Below are 14,006 nucleotides of genomic sequence, written 5' to 3'. Positions count from 1 at the left end.
ACCCCTGACATATCACAAATTTGGTTTTTTAAAATATTTTGAAAATGATTTCAACATAATTGGTTCCTTTTGTAATCCAATATATTTTTGTTTTATGCATTTTAAAACATTATTCTGCAAAATTCAGAGACTTCACCAGACTGCCAAAGATTAAGAGCTCCTGCTTAAGCTCTGGTGATTCCCCAAAATGATCAGAAATGGAAATTACTTGCTTGAAAATCGTTCTAGTAAGAATATACACCTCTCGGGCGCCTGGGTGGCTCAGTTGGTTAAGCGACTGCCTTCGGCTCAGGTCACGATCCTGGAGTCCTGGGATCGAGTCCCACATCGGGCTCCCTGCTCAGCAGGGAGTCTGCTTCTCCCTCTGACCCTCCTCCCTCTCATGCTCTCTGTCTCTCTCTCATTGTCTCTCTTGCAAATAAATAAAATCTTAAAAAAAAAGAATATACACCTCTCCAAAACTTCTCGCAGCTCTGTTGACCTGTCTTTGAGAATTTGGGACTCTAGGTCTCTCTGGAGGACATTGGGCCTGCCTAACCATCCTCTTGTCCTCGGTAGGGTCATCTCCATGTGCAAATATTTCCAGGAGAGTGTGAAGAACCTGTCGCTTGATTATTACAACACACTTCGCAGACACAACTACGTCACCCCCACCTCCTACCTTGAATTGATCCTAACCTTCAAGACACTCCTGAATACCAAGAGGCATGAGGTTGATATGATGAGGAACCGTTACCTGACAGGTCTGCAGAAACTGGACTTTGCATCTTCACAGGTGAGCACTGCCACAGGAGAACAGGGACAAAGAGGTCCAGGATTAGGCGGATGCAGTGAGGCTCTTGTTCAGGTGCAGAATTTAAGAGGTCACTGTATAAAGACAGCATCTACTCCTATACTTGCAGAGCTCACCTTGCTTGCCTCAGCCTCAACCCAGCCCTATGAGATTCTGTCTTTCTTTAAGATTTTGGTATTTTGTTCATCATGGATGAATCCCGAATGTGTTATCTCACCTCTTGGGCCTCAGTTTCGTCTTCTGTATAAACGGGCTGTGTTCCACACAAAGAAACCATGATGCAGAGAGGCCAGGAGATTTGCCAAGATCATACCTGCAGCCTCGTGAGTAGCCAGTGCAAGTGATCGGGCCAAAACTGAAACTCAGCTCTGCACAATTCCAGAACCTGTGCTCCTCACCAGGCCAGCATGCTGTGTTTCTCCCACACGCTTGCTGAGAACAGTGGTTGCACGATTGTGAAACCCTCCTCAAATATGCATCTGAGCTGCCTTAGAAGGTAGAATCAGGGCCAGTGGATTTAAAAAATGGCACAACTCTCCTAAGAGGAAGTGAGCTCTCCACCCTTAGAGGTGTTCAAACAGAGGTTGGAAAACCACTTGACAGGAATGCTTTAGAGAGCATCAGACTCTTGGGAAAAGTGGCCTTGAAAGTTCCTCTTATCCCAGGTATCTCAGGCATATGTGTTTTTTTTCATTGACTATGAAAAAAAAAGTAAGTTTTTTTCCCTAACTTACTTTTATTCTATCTCTTGCTACTCCCAATACTAAAATTTAGGCTCAAGAGCATGAAGGAAACTGTACCTTTTAAAAAATGTATAAGTTTACCATTCTATGTCTAGTGTCTAGCACCGTGCTTGATAATTTACAACACATAGTATGAACTCAGTAACTAAGGACTGAAAGATCAAAGGGAGAAACTCCAGCCAACAAATGCATACCCAGTACCATGGTAAAATCATTAGTATTTTCTGCGTTTATGATAGTTTAGAGAATTGTTTCAACTCCTGCCAACCGGGCCATTTTCGGCATTGACATAGCTGACCCCCCCCACCCCCCTCCCTTGGTAGGTGGCAGTAATGCAAGTACAACTGACTGCTCTCCAGCCTCAACTCATCCAGACGTCTGAGGAGACTGCCAGGATGATGGTGAAAATTGAAGAGGAGACGAGAGAAGCTGATGCCAAGAAACTTCTGGTGAAGGCGGATGAAAAAGAATCCAATGCTGCCGCTGCCATTGCTCAAGGAATCAAGGTATAAAGAGCCAAGAGGAAAAGGGAGGGAAGCAGCATTTTTCTGGGCTTATCCAGTCTCTCACTAGCCCTCAGGGTATGTGTGGTCAGGCTCATCCTGCAGAAGAGAAGAGTGAGGCTTGAAAAAGACAGATGACTTTCCAAGCATCACGTAGCTAGTAAATGATGAAGCAGGTCTCTGTGACACCTGGCTCTCTCCAGGAAGAATTATTGTTTTCCACATATTCTCCATCTCACTCAGAGTCAAGGCCCACAAGACCAAACATAATCTAACCTCATTTCATTACTTTTCCCTCATTCACTCTGCTCTGGCCACACTGGCCTCCTAACTATTCCTCAGAGAAGTACAAAGGCACTCTCCCACCCCAGGGCCCTTGCACTGGCTGTTCCTCTGCCTGTCTCCTTCACCTCCATCATGTATTTGCTCAGATGTGCCTGGCATGTTATGGGTGTGGAATAAATCATTGTCAAATGACAGAATGTTGAACCTAGAAGACCCCACTTGAAGGTGATTCTTATATCAAAGAATAGCCCTGGGAAGGGCTTTACCTACATTCTGATATTAGAAGAGAATCTGATTAACATTCCTGTGATGTTATATATTTCTCAGCACTTTCAATTGCATAATTCCATTTGACTGTCACGACTGCCTTGGACTTAGGAATGACAGGTATCAATGACACTGAAGTTTCGTGGCAAACAGAGTTGCACAGCTGCTTAATGGGTTTAGAATCCAGGGCTATTGGCACTTAGCTCCAGATACTTGTCCCTGCTCAGCAGTTAGAAAATCTTTTTGATCATTCTTCAAAAAAGAGCTTGAGTGAGGAGTAGCTTGTGTCTGGCTTCTAGGATAAATAAGTCATGGGGCACTTTCTTGAAAAGGACAGGCCTTCCAGACTGGTTTTTCTCCAGTGAGTCCGGAGACCTGACCTTTCATAGATTCCCTTGGGTCTGAACCATGGCTTCAGAGTCACACAGTGAATGCCCTGTGCTCACCCATAGTCCCAGGGGCACAGCCAGGAGCCCCATGGAACCATAAAAGATGGTGACCACCAGGGACCAGAATCCAGTGGGCAGTGGGTGTTTTGCCATGCCAAGATGATAGTAATAGCTACTACTTATCAGCACCATGCTGGTTTCTTGTAATCCTTCATTTAACAAATGTTTATTGAACACTTGCTGTGTGCTTCCTAGGCAGTGGAATAAGACAGACAAAATTTCTTCCTTCATGGAGACTGTATTCTCTTGTCCTTGATTTATGTTGCCTTTTATCACTCCAACAGCCCTGCGAAGCACATGGTATCATTCCCAGGTTACAGATAAGGAAATCACGGTACAAGAACTTTAATGACTTGTCCAAGGTCACGCAGCTACCAAGTGACCGAATCTGGGTTCAAACCTAGAGTTCTCAGATTCTGAAGCCCTTGCATTTGGCTACTATTCCAGAAGTGGCAAACTGGTAGCTAGGGGGTTCATACTTACACTGTGACACACACAGTATTTTTTTTTAATCTGAGATAATCCTCCACTTGTAAGAAATCAAGAGATTTGAAGTAGAAATTCTGAATGTTCAGTTTTTCTTTGGAAGAAAAATCAAGCATCCTGGTAGCACTGGACCTGCATTCCTGGGTTGTCCCCATCAGCAGTGTTGACTAGATGCTGCCCCATGTGGCTTCCAGCTCAACAAAGCCCCACCCAACCCACTTCCCACACTCAGATCACAGGCCTGGCCCCAACAGGCGCATGAATTTGCAATTCTTCCATGGTTTTTTTACTAGAATTGGGCATGTTGGGACTCAATATTTGCTCTGCCCCTTCTGAAACTCAGTTTTCTCATCTATAAAATGGGGATAGTAAGAGAAAAACATGTAAATTTTGTAGTATGTGTCCGACACACAGAGTTTAGTGGCAAACATTCATTCTCTCAAACTGTTGTTCTTTACCTTGAACCAAGTGGACTTGCCCCTTTGATAACGGGCAGCCTCTTGCCACGTGTAGGTACCATCACACCCAGGATTCTGCTCCATAATGTCAGGGGCAAACAGGGACTCGCTGGAACAGGAGGGATGCTGGAGGTGACATGGAGACAACCCACCACACCCATTCCTGGGCAGTAAACTGCCGCCTTGGGTTTCGGTGTCAAGGGTGAGGTCTGACATTTTGCCCTCTCATCCCTGAGTGTCAGGAGTGACATCCTGGAGGTGAGTCACGAGGTACGTCCAGGGAGGAAAAAGAAGCTGTGCTTGCTCTGAGTTTCCCCGAGGACCAGACCCCTCCCTGAACCTCTCAGAGTTACAGTGCTCCACACAAGGACTGTAATTTTCTCCAATCTCCTCCCACCCCTAGAGATGAGACATCCTGGGAGAGCCCCCGCTGTGGCGACTCCTGCAGCAGAGAGGCTCAGCCAGGCTTGTGGAATCCATCGAGGGATGGGGAGGAGACTGGCAGAAACGAGGCCCCAGACCCTTGCTTCCCAAGTATAGCAGTTTGCTTAGAGCAGTCATTTCTTTTTAAGCTAATGAATCATTTCTTTTCCCCCTAATGAGGATATTAAGTGATGCCCACAATGGCTGCAGAGTTGACTTTTTGTGTTTTGTCAGAGGGCACTGTGCTTTATACCTTTCAAAGAGCCCTCGTGCTCCTTGCATCGCTAAGCAACAGGGGTTTTTTTGGTTTTTTTGTTTTTTTTAGAGAGGTAGAGAGAGGGGAGTGAGAGAGAGGGTGGGAGGGGCAGAGGGAGAGAGAGAGTCTTAAGCAGACTCCTCACTGAGCATGAAGCCTGATGAGGGACTCAATCCCACAACCCTGAGATCATGACCTGAGTTGAAACCAAGAGTCAAATGCTTAACCGACTGAGCCACCCAGGCGCCACGGGGGTCATTTTTAACCATAATGTTTTTTATCATAGAAACAAATGATGACAGTAATAACACATATGAAAGAATATTTAAGAACTCAGCTTTAACACCTTCTCAATTTTCCAAGTTTCTTTCTGGCCCCTGTCTACACACATGGATAATTTCATGTTACTGCAGTCATAGTATCATTGCAGTTTGCATCATGCTTTTTTACTTCCTTAACATCGTATCACAAATGTTTTTCCAAAATGTCATATAATCATTTTAATGACCATTTTAAGTAAGTGCTTCTCTCATCAAGTAGCCATTCCCCTACTGGGCACAGAAGTCTATTCCTTCCTGCCCTGTTCTCAGTGTTTCGAAAGTATAAGCTGGAGTTTCTCAACAGCGCCGTGTGTCAGAACCACCTTTGGAGTTTGAAAAGTGCAGGTGCCCAGACCTCACCCAGACTGCATGAATCAGAATCTCTGGGTGTGGGGCCTGACCATGAGGATGCCCTAAATGTTCTTCAGTGACTCTGAGGCAGAGCCAGGGTTGAGAATCACTGTTCCCATAATATTATAATTAGAGCCTTTTCGAGGCACTTGACAAACAAGCTTGCTGGGACCCAGGCCGTGCTTCTTAGGAAAGGGAGCAGAGCTACTGGGCCACTGGAGGACAAGAAGCATGTGTGGGCCATTAGTTGTCTGGCACATTATAGGAAAGGAACATGGAACTGTTGATGACACCTGTGGGCACCTGGGATCATTGAAATCCACCAAGAATCCACAGCTGTGGCTAAGTCAATACCTTCGGTCTCCTCTGCCACCAAACTCTATCTGAAGCTGACCGTGAGAAACAGCAGGCTCGGGGTGCCTGGGTGGCTCAGTCATTAAGTGTCTGCCTTTGGCTCAGGTCATGATCCTAGGGTCCTGGGATCGAGCCCCACATCGGGCTCCCTGCTCGGCAGGAAGCCTGCTTCTCCCTCTCCCACTCCCCCTGCTGGTGTTCCCTCTCTCACTGTCGCTCTCTGTCAAATAAATAAATAAAATCTTAAAAAAAAGAAAGAAAGAAAGAAACAGCAGGCTTTGGTTTCAATTCTTTTCCTCTTGCCTTGCCCTCTGGGACCTATCCTAGGACTGAAGAGGGAGCAAACCAAGTTGCCCCTGGGATGAGCCATTTTTGCCATCTGAAGCAGAATATTCCTTTTTGATATTGGGAACATCTGACAGGGTTCATGGGGGCAGGGTTGTTGCTGTAATATAATAAAGCCAAGGGGCGCCTGGGTGGCTCAGTCGGTTAAGCGTCTGCCTTTAGCTCAGGTCATGATCCCAGGGTTCCCTGCTTAGCGGGGAGCCTGCTTCTCCCTCAATCTCTGCCTGCCGCTCCCCTGCTTGTGCTCTCTCTCTCTAATCAATCAATAAATAAAAATCTTAAAAAAAGTAATAAAGCCAAACAAAACTTTGATGCAAGTGTATTTAAAAAACAGAAAACCTGGGGCGCCTGGGTGGCTCAGTCGTTAAGCATCTGCCTTCAGCTCAGGTCATGATCCCAGGGTCCTGGGATCGAGCCCCCCATCGGGCTCCCTGCTCTGCGGGAAGCCTGCTTCTCCCTCTCCCACCGCCCCCTGCTTGTGTTCCCTCTCTGGCTGTCTTTCTCTCTGTCAAATAAATAAAACCTTTAAAAAAAAAAACAAACAGAAAACCTGAAATAAAGAATCCATGATATACACATGTACATGCATGTACACACAGATGTAAGGGGAAACTCACCTTTATTTTGTTTGCCTATCGTAAACCTGCGGGATGTGGACTTCCATACATGATGCTTTGTCTAAGAATCCTTGTTCTCTTGTGATGCTGCACTTCAGTCGTGGTGGTGTGATGACTCGTTTGGCTGAGTGACTGACAGAGAATTCATGGAGTGGGAACCAGGGGCCCACAGTTGGAGCTTTGTGACCTGAGCTAACTCATTTTGCCTCCTGAGAACTTGGGGGTTTTTTCTTTGTTTTATTTTGGTTTTTTATTTGGTAATTTGGCTACTAAATAATCCTTAAGGTCCCTCCCAGTTCTAAAATCTTATAATGTTAACCTTTCTTTTAAAAAAAAAACATTGAGGGGTGCCTGGGTGGCTCAGTTGGTTAAGCATCCGATTCTTGCTTTCGGCTCTGGTCATGATCTCAGTGTTGTGGGATCGAGCCCTGCTTCGGGCTCCCCACTCAGTGGGAAGTCTGCTGGAGATTTTCTTGCCCTCTCCCTCTGCCCCTCCCTACCACTCTCGCTCTCTCTCTCTCCCCCTCCATTTCTCACTCTCTCTCCAAAATAAATAAATAAATCTTAAGTAAATAAATAAACATTGAGATATAATTCATATACCATTAATACTCACCTTTTTAAGTTGCATTTCAGAGAGGTGTTTAGTACAGTCACAGAGGTGTATACGTATCACCACTAATCCTAGATGATTTTTGTCACCCCACAAAAAAACCTAGATCTGTGAGTAGTCACTCCTCATTACTCCGCCTCCCCAGCCCTTGGCAACCACTAACTCACTTTCTGCTTCTATGGATTTTCCTTTTCTGCACATTTCATGTAAATGGAATCATAGAGCAGGTGGCATTTTATGTCTGGCTTTCTTTGTCTTTATGGCTGAATAATATTCCATTGTATTAATTTTGTCTTTGAATGAAAAATAAGGGACAAACCATGCACCATCTCCTTTTCCCAGAGCTCACTACCCAGCTGTAATCTCTGTTGCCATTCCTCATCCTTAAACTCTTGCCTTAAACTCCACCCCATCTCCAAGCTTCACTTTATCCCTGACTACCCCTGCCTCATCTCTGAGCTACAGTACATCCCAAACCTCACCCCATCCCTGACCTTCTCCCACCCCTCATGCCTTATTTCTTCCCCAAACTTGCCCTAACCCCCTTCCCAGCTGTCACTCAACCCCTGGGCTTCATCCTTTCCTCCATTTCTTCATCCATCCTTGATCTGTGGGTGTGAAGTTACCCACTGCATATTATCTCTTGGGAATTTGTTTAAAACCCAAACAAAGCTTGATTTTTTTTTTTTTAAGATCACAAATCACATCAAAACCATAGCCCTGAAAGTCCGTGCACACCTCCCTGCTGCCACTCAGTGGTTAGAGCTACCCTCCCGTGCTGAACTCCAGGAGGGGGCACCATCCTGGGAGGACGTGGAGGGGTAGGAAGAGCCTCTCCCAGCTTCCTCTATGAAGTGAGTGCCGGGTGCGTGGGGCACCAGGCACTCATCCCTCTACCCCCTCCCCGTGCTGCCCGCAGGATGAATGTGAGGGGGACCTGGCAGAGGCCATGCCAGCGCTGGAGGCTGCGCTGTCTGCACTGGACACCCTGAACCCAGCAGACATCTCGCTGGTGAAGTCCATGCAGAACCCACCCGGCCCTGTCAAGCTGGTCATGGAGAGCATCTGCGTCATGAAAGGGCTGAAACCAGAGAGGAAGCCGGACTCCAGCGGCAGTGGTAACCCCCGTCGCCCCCCCTCACTCCCCCTCAGTGGCCTTCACAGGCTGCTCTTCCCTGGCAGGAGGGGTACCGCGCCCCTCACCCACGTGCCCCAAGCTCGTGCATGCTTATCCGCACAGCTCTCTCCTGTGCCTTCACCTTCCTCACTCAATCAGTCAGAGAAAAGACAGGCATCTTTAGGTGAGGCTGAGCTTAGTCAAGGCCCCTGCCTCTGCAGATCATTACAAAAATGAAGGTCATGGGGGGCACCTGGGTGGCTCAGCTGGTTAAACGTCTGCCTTCCTTCAGCTCAGGTCATGATCTCATTGTCCCGCATCAGGCTCCCTGCTCAGCGGGAGAGTCTGCTTCTTCCTCTCCCTCTGCCACACTCTCTCTCAAATAAATAAAGTCTTTTAAAAAAATGAAGGTCATAGGTACGAAAGGACTGACAGAGTAGTGAGTGGTTGCGGGCAAAAGAAACAGAAAGAGCTAGAGAAAGATAAACAGAGAGAGAAACTGACGGATAACCAGAGAAGGAAAGACAGAGAATGAGACAGAACTGCAGAGAGATGGAAAGATCAGACAGCTGGAGGGGCACACAAAGATATAATGAACTGAACAAGAAGTCAGGACGGAGGGAGGCAGACAGAGGGAACAGAAGAGCTGGAAATGGAGACTTAGGGGCAAAGAGATGGGGCACAGGGAGGCAGAGACTGAGGGGAGGAAGACAAGGAATCAGATTTAGAAACAGGGAGAAAGGATTAGGACAGGGAGGAACACTCCTATAATTGAACCTAGAAGCATTAATAGGTAGAGTATTTGTTCTCCTTAAAATCTGAATGAGATGTAGGACTTTGTATTATTAATAGCAGTGTCTTAGAACTGAACAAGGACTTTAAAAACCAGCCTCACTAATATTCCCTGCCTTTTGAATGCTCCTGTCCTGGGAACAGTCCTGCTATTCCTCTGAAATGCTCAGAAACCCTGATCCCTCATTCAGAAACCTCTGGCTTCTGCTTCCCATTGGCTAGCACCTCTTCCGGATGGTTGTCAGGCCAAAAACCACATGAAGAAGATGCAGAGGTGACCAGGAATGGACAAGCAGGAAGTGGACTTCACAGGAGAATCCCTGAGTAAGGGATGAGCCAGCCCAGCACTTCTCCACCCTGACTGCACCCTAGAATCACCCACAGAGTGTAAAGAATGCTGAAGCCCATGCCTTCACTTCCAGACACTCTTAATCCATTGGTCTTGGGCACAGCCTGAGCTGTATTTTTTTTTAAGCTCCCAAATGATCTAAGGTGCAGCCGGGCTGGAGAAGGGCTAAGATACGCAAAACATGGCCAAGGTCACAAAAGTTCATCCTCTTCTTGGATCATTGATGATCTGCAAATGGGCCACCATTCACCTTTTTTATTTTAAAATTGAAGCAAATGGTGTATGTTATTCATTGATCCTGCAGAATTTTAGCCAGAACATGAAGATGGAACAAAAGAGCAATTGAATTCATTACCTTCAAATGTAAATGAAGCAGATAATTTTCCTAAATGCAGACAAAAACCTTCATGGGAAATATTTGTTTGGTTACTGTGCTTGCGTTAGAAACAGGACACATCTGACCTATTGTACTTAATATGATTTCTCAAGTATAACTTTTTTTTAAAAGCCTGTGAGGTTGGCAAGTGTTTACGTGCTGTGAGCCAAAAGGGCTTCCAACTCATTTCCAGCGTGTGAACAAAAGGGGTGTAGCCCCGGGATGGGATCGAGGCTCATTCAATCATTAGTCAGCAGGATGGGTGCTGGGGAGAATGAGGGCCCTGCTTTGTTACTGGGTAGGCCAAGGATGGCCTTTTGTATAGTTACAAGCCTACATGCTGCTTCCCCACCCTTGCTCTTTCTCTTGAGACTGCCTCACTCACAAGGACTGATTGAGTACCATCCAACCCACCTCTCAGACTTGAAAAGGAATATTCAAAACACATACCCGTGGCTCCTTTGCCTTCTCTATGACTGGGACAAGGGGCAACATTCATTCGATACATATTTATTGATAATTGAGTATCAGGCACTATGCCAGATTGTAGTAAACACAGCAGAAGCCAAAAAAAAAGGTTGCATAAACAGGTTGCATAAACACTGTAAAGGGAATGGACATTCTAGCAGCTGAGATGCAAGAAAATGCTGTGGGAGGGATAGAGTGGCCCAGCTTAGTAATGGAAATCTAGGGAGACCTCTCAGTGGAAGTGACTTTTATTTATTTTTTTAAAGATTTATTTATTTTATTTATTAGAGAGAGAGTGGGAGGTGCAGAGGGAGAGGGAGAGAGAAAATCTCAAGCCGACTCCCTGCTGAGTGTGGAGCCCAACACAGGGCTCCATCTCACAGCCCATGAGATCATGACCCATGAGATCATGCCCTGAGCCGAAACCAAGAGTCAGAGGCTCAACCAACTGAGCCACCCAGGCACCCGGGAAGTGACTTTTAAAAGAGCTGAAGTCTGGTTAGGAGCCAGCTAGATGCCATTTACAGGCTAGGTGAAGGGCTCACAGTAGGGAAGCACTTAAGATCATTGAGGAGTTGAAGGAAGGTTCTTTCTGACTGAAGCCTAAGGAACAAGGCAGAGATGAGGTGGATGAGTTCCGTGGGCCTCCTGGACCACTGTGAGAAGCTTAGATTTTTCTTTATTTTATTTAGATTTTTTATTTCTAGAGCAATTTTAAGGTCACAGCAAAATTGAGAGAACGGTACAGAGATTTCTCATATATTCCTAACCCACACACATGCATATCATCTCCCATTATTGTACCAGAGTGGAACATTTTTTAAAATTGATGAACCTACATTGACACATCATTATCACCCTGAGTCCATAGTGTATATTAGAGCTCACCCTTGGTATTGCACATTCTATGGGTCTGGACAAATATATAATGACATGTATCCATCATTATGATATCAGACAGAGTATTTTCTTGCCCAAAACATCTTTGGCAGGACCTTGGATTTTTCCCCAAATAGGAGTAACCATTGCAAGCCTTTAAGTCTCAGCCAGAATGTCTTAATAGTAGTCCAATCTCCATTTCTTGTTCTAAACAGGTAAAATGATAGAAGATTACTGGGGAGTTTCAAGGAAGATTCTTGGAGATCTGAAATTCTTGGAGAGTCTTAAGACATATGACAAAGACAACATCCCCCCAGTGATCATGAAGCGGATCCGGGAAAGATTCATTGATCACCCAGATTTCCAGCCAGCTGTCATTAAAAATGTGTCATCTGCCTGTGAAGGTTTGTGCAAATGGGTGAGGGCCATGGAGGTGTACGATCGTGTGGCCAAAGTTGTGGCTCCCAAACGGGAGCGGCTGAGGGAGGCCGAGGCGAAGCTAGATACACAGATGCAGAAACTGAACCAGAAGCGAGCAGAACTGAAGCTGGTAGAAGACCGCCTCCAGGCCCTGAACGATGACTTTGAAGAGATGAATACCAAGAAAAAGACCTTGGAGGAAAACATTGAAATCTGCTCCCAAAAGCTGGTCAGGGCAGAAAAGCTGATCAGTGGCCTTGGCGGAGAGAAGGACAGATGGACAGAAGCCGCCCGGCAGCTGGAGATCCGGTATATTGATCTGACAGGGGATGTGCTGTTGTCCTCAGGGACTGTGGCTTACCTGGGGGCCTTTACTGTGGATTATCGGGCAAGGTGCCAGAAGCAGTGGTTGGCCCAGTGTAAAGACAAGGTCATCCCCGGCTCCAGTGACTTCAGTCTCAGCAACACGTTAGGAGATCCTGTAAAAATCCGTGCCTGGCAGATCGCTGGGCTGCCCATTGACTCTTTCTCCATTGACAATGGCATCATTGTGTCCAATTCCAGACGCTGGGCCTTAATGATTGACCCTCAGGGGCAGGCCAATAAGTGGGTCAAAAACATGGAGAAAGCAAATAAGCTGTCCATCATCAAATTCTCAGATGCCACCTATGTGAGGACACTGGAAAATGCTCTGCAGCTTGGCACTCCTGTCCTACTAGAAAATGTTGGAGAAGAGCTGGATGCCTTTATTGAGCCCATCTTGCTCAAGTCCACATTCAGGCAGCAAGGGGTTGAGTACATGAGGCTGGGTGAAAACATCATTGAATACTCCAGGGATTTTAAGTTATATATCACAACCCGTTTGAGGAACCCACATTACCTCCCTGAAGTTGCCGTGAAAGTCTGCCTCCTCAACTTCATGATCACACCCTTAGGTCTCCAAGATCAACTCCTTGGCATCGTGGCTGCCAAGGAGAAGCCAGAACTGGAAGAGAAGAAGAATGAGTTGATTGTGGAAAGTGCCAAGAACAAGAAGCAGCTAAAAGAAATTGAAGATAAGATCTTGGAGGTCCTCTCCCTGTCTGAGGGCAACATCCTCGAGGACGAGACTGCCATCAAAGTTTTGTCCTCCTCCAAAATGCTGTCCGAAGAGATCTCTGAGAAACAGGAAATTGCTTCAGTAACAGAAACACAGATCGATGAGACTCGGATGGGCTACAAGCCAGTGGCTGTCCACTCTGCCACCATCTTCTTCTGTATCTCCGACCTGGCCAACATCGAGCCCATGTACCAGTACTCCCTGACATGGTTCATAAACCTCTATGTGCATTCCCTAGCCCACAGCAGTAAAAGCGAAGAACTGGACCTTCGCATTGAGTACATCATTGAACATTTTACCCTCAGCATCTACAACAATGTCTGCCGCTCTCTGTTTGAGAAGGACAAGCTACTTTTCTCACTCCTCCTGACCATCGGCATCATGAAAGAGAAAAAGCAAATTAATGAGGAGGTTTGGTATTTCCTTCTAACTGGAGGTGTCGCCCTGGACAACCCCTTCCCCAACCCAGCTCCTGAATGGCTGTCTGAGAAGGCATGGGCAGAAGTGGTCCGTGCCTCGGCATTGCCGAAAATGAAGGGCCTCAAGGAACATTTAGAACAAAATGCCGAGGAGTGGAAGCTCATCTATGACTCCACTTGGCCCCATGAGGAGAATTTCCCTGGATCTTGGAACTTCCTTAAGGGATTGGAGAGGATGGTGGTCCTACGATGTTTGCGGCCTGACAAAATCATTCCAGCTATTCGGGAGTTCATTGCTGAACACATGGGTGATGTGTACATCGAAGCCCCTACATTTGATCTCCAAGGGTCCTACAATGATTCCAGTTGTTGTGTACCATTGATTTTCGTGTTGTCTCCAGGTGCAGACCCAATGGCAGGTAAGGGCAGAATGTTGTATAAAGAACATAAATGGTCCAGAATGCACAGTCGGGTAACAACAGCATGTCCCTTATAGCAGGAATCTCAAACTCAGATGCTTTGAAAGCCAGACCATTAACAGGCTCAGGTGGGGCTAGAAGGGACTACTGAAGATTTCTTTTCCCACCTAAAGGAAGCAGCTGCTACTCAGCTCCCAAACATTGTGCAGTCTGATAATGTGAGCTCAGGATGGCCAGATCGCCTGATTTTTCAAGAGAAATGAGAAATGTGGAAATCACCCATTTTTACATTTTGATAACTCATTCACATTTTTTCCTAAAAATTGTGAGGACCAGATCGGGGCTAGTTTTAAGCCTGCTGCTGGCTGTTAGTTTATCATCTTTTTTTTTTTTTTAAGATTTTAT

General features: G+C 46.2%; 1 protein-coding gene across 1 annotated transcript in view; it reads left to right on the top strand.

Moving 5' to 3' along the window:
* The window catches only part of DNAH3 (dynein axonemal heavy chain 3), a 166,621-nt gene that overhangs the window by 129,789 nt on the left and 22,826 nt on the right, over positions 1–14,006 (top strand). Inside the window, exons 49-52 of the mRNA XM_064592765.1 lie at positions 559–775; positions 1,860–2,042; positions 8,183–8,381; positions 11,460–13,601. Of these exons, the coding sequence (XP_064448835.1) occupies positions 559–775; positions 1,860–2,042; positions 8,183–8,381; positions 11,460–13,601 (2,741 nt within the window). The remainder of the gene's footprint in view (positions 1–558; positions 776–1,859; positions 2,043–8,182; positions 8,382–11,459; positions 13,602–14,006) is intronic.

Source organism: Mirounga angustirostris, unplaced genomic scaffold, assembly GCF_029215605.1.
Source record: "Mirounga angustirostris isolate CCGP_5_RB_7025 unplaced genomic scaffold, mMirAng1.0.hap1 SCAF_5, whole genome shotgun sequence".
Taxonomy (NCBI): Eukaryota; Metazoa; Chordata; class Mammalia; order Carnivora; family Phocidae; genus Mirounga; species Mirounga angustirostris.
Note: the sequence above shows the minus strand (reverse complement) of the source record. Positions and strands in the feature narration are given on the sequence as shown.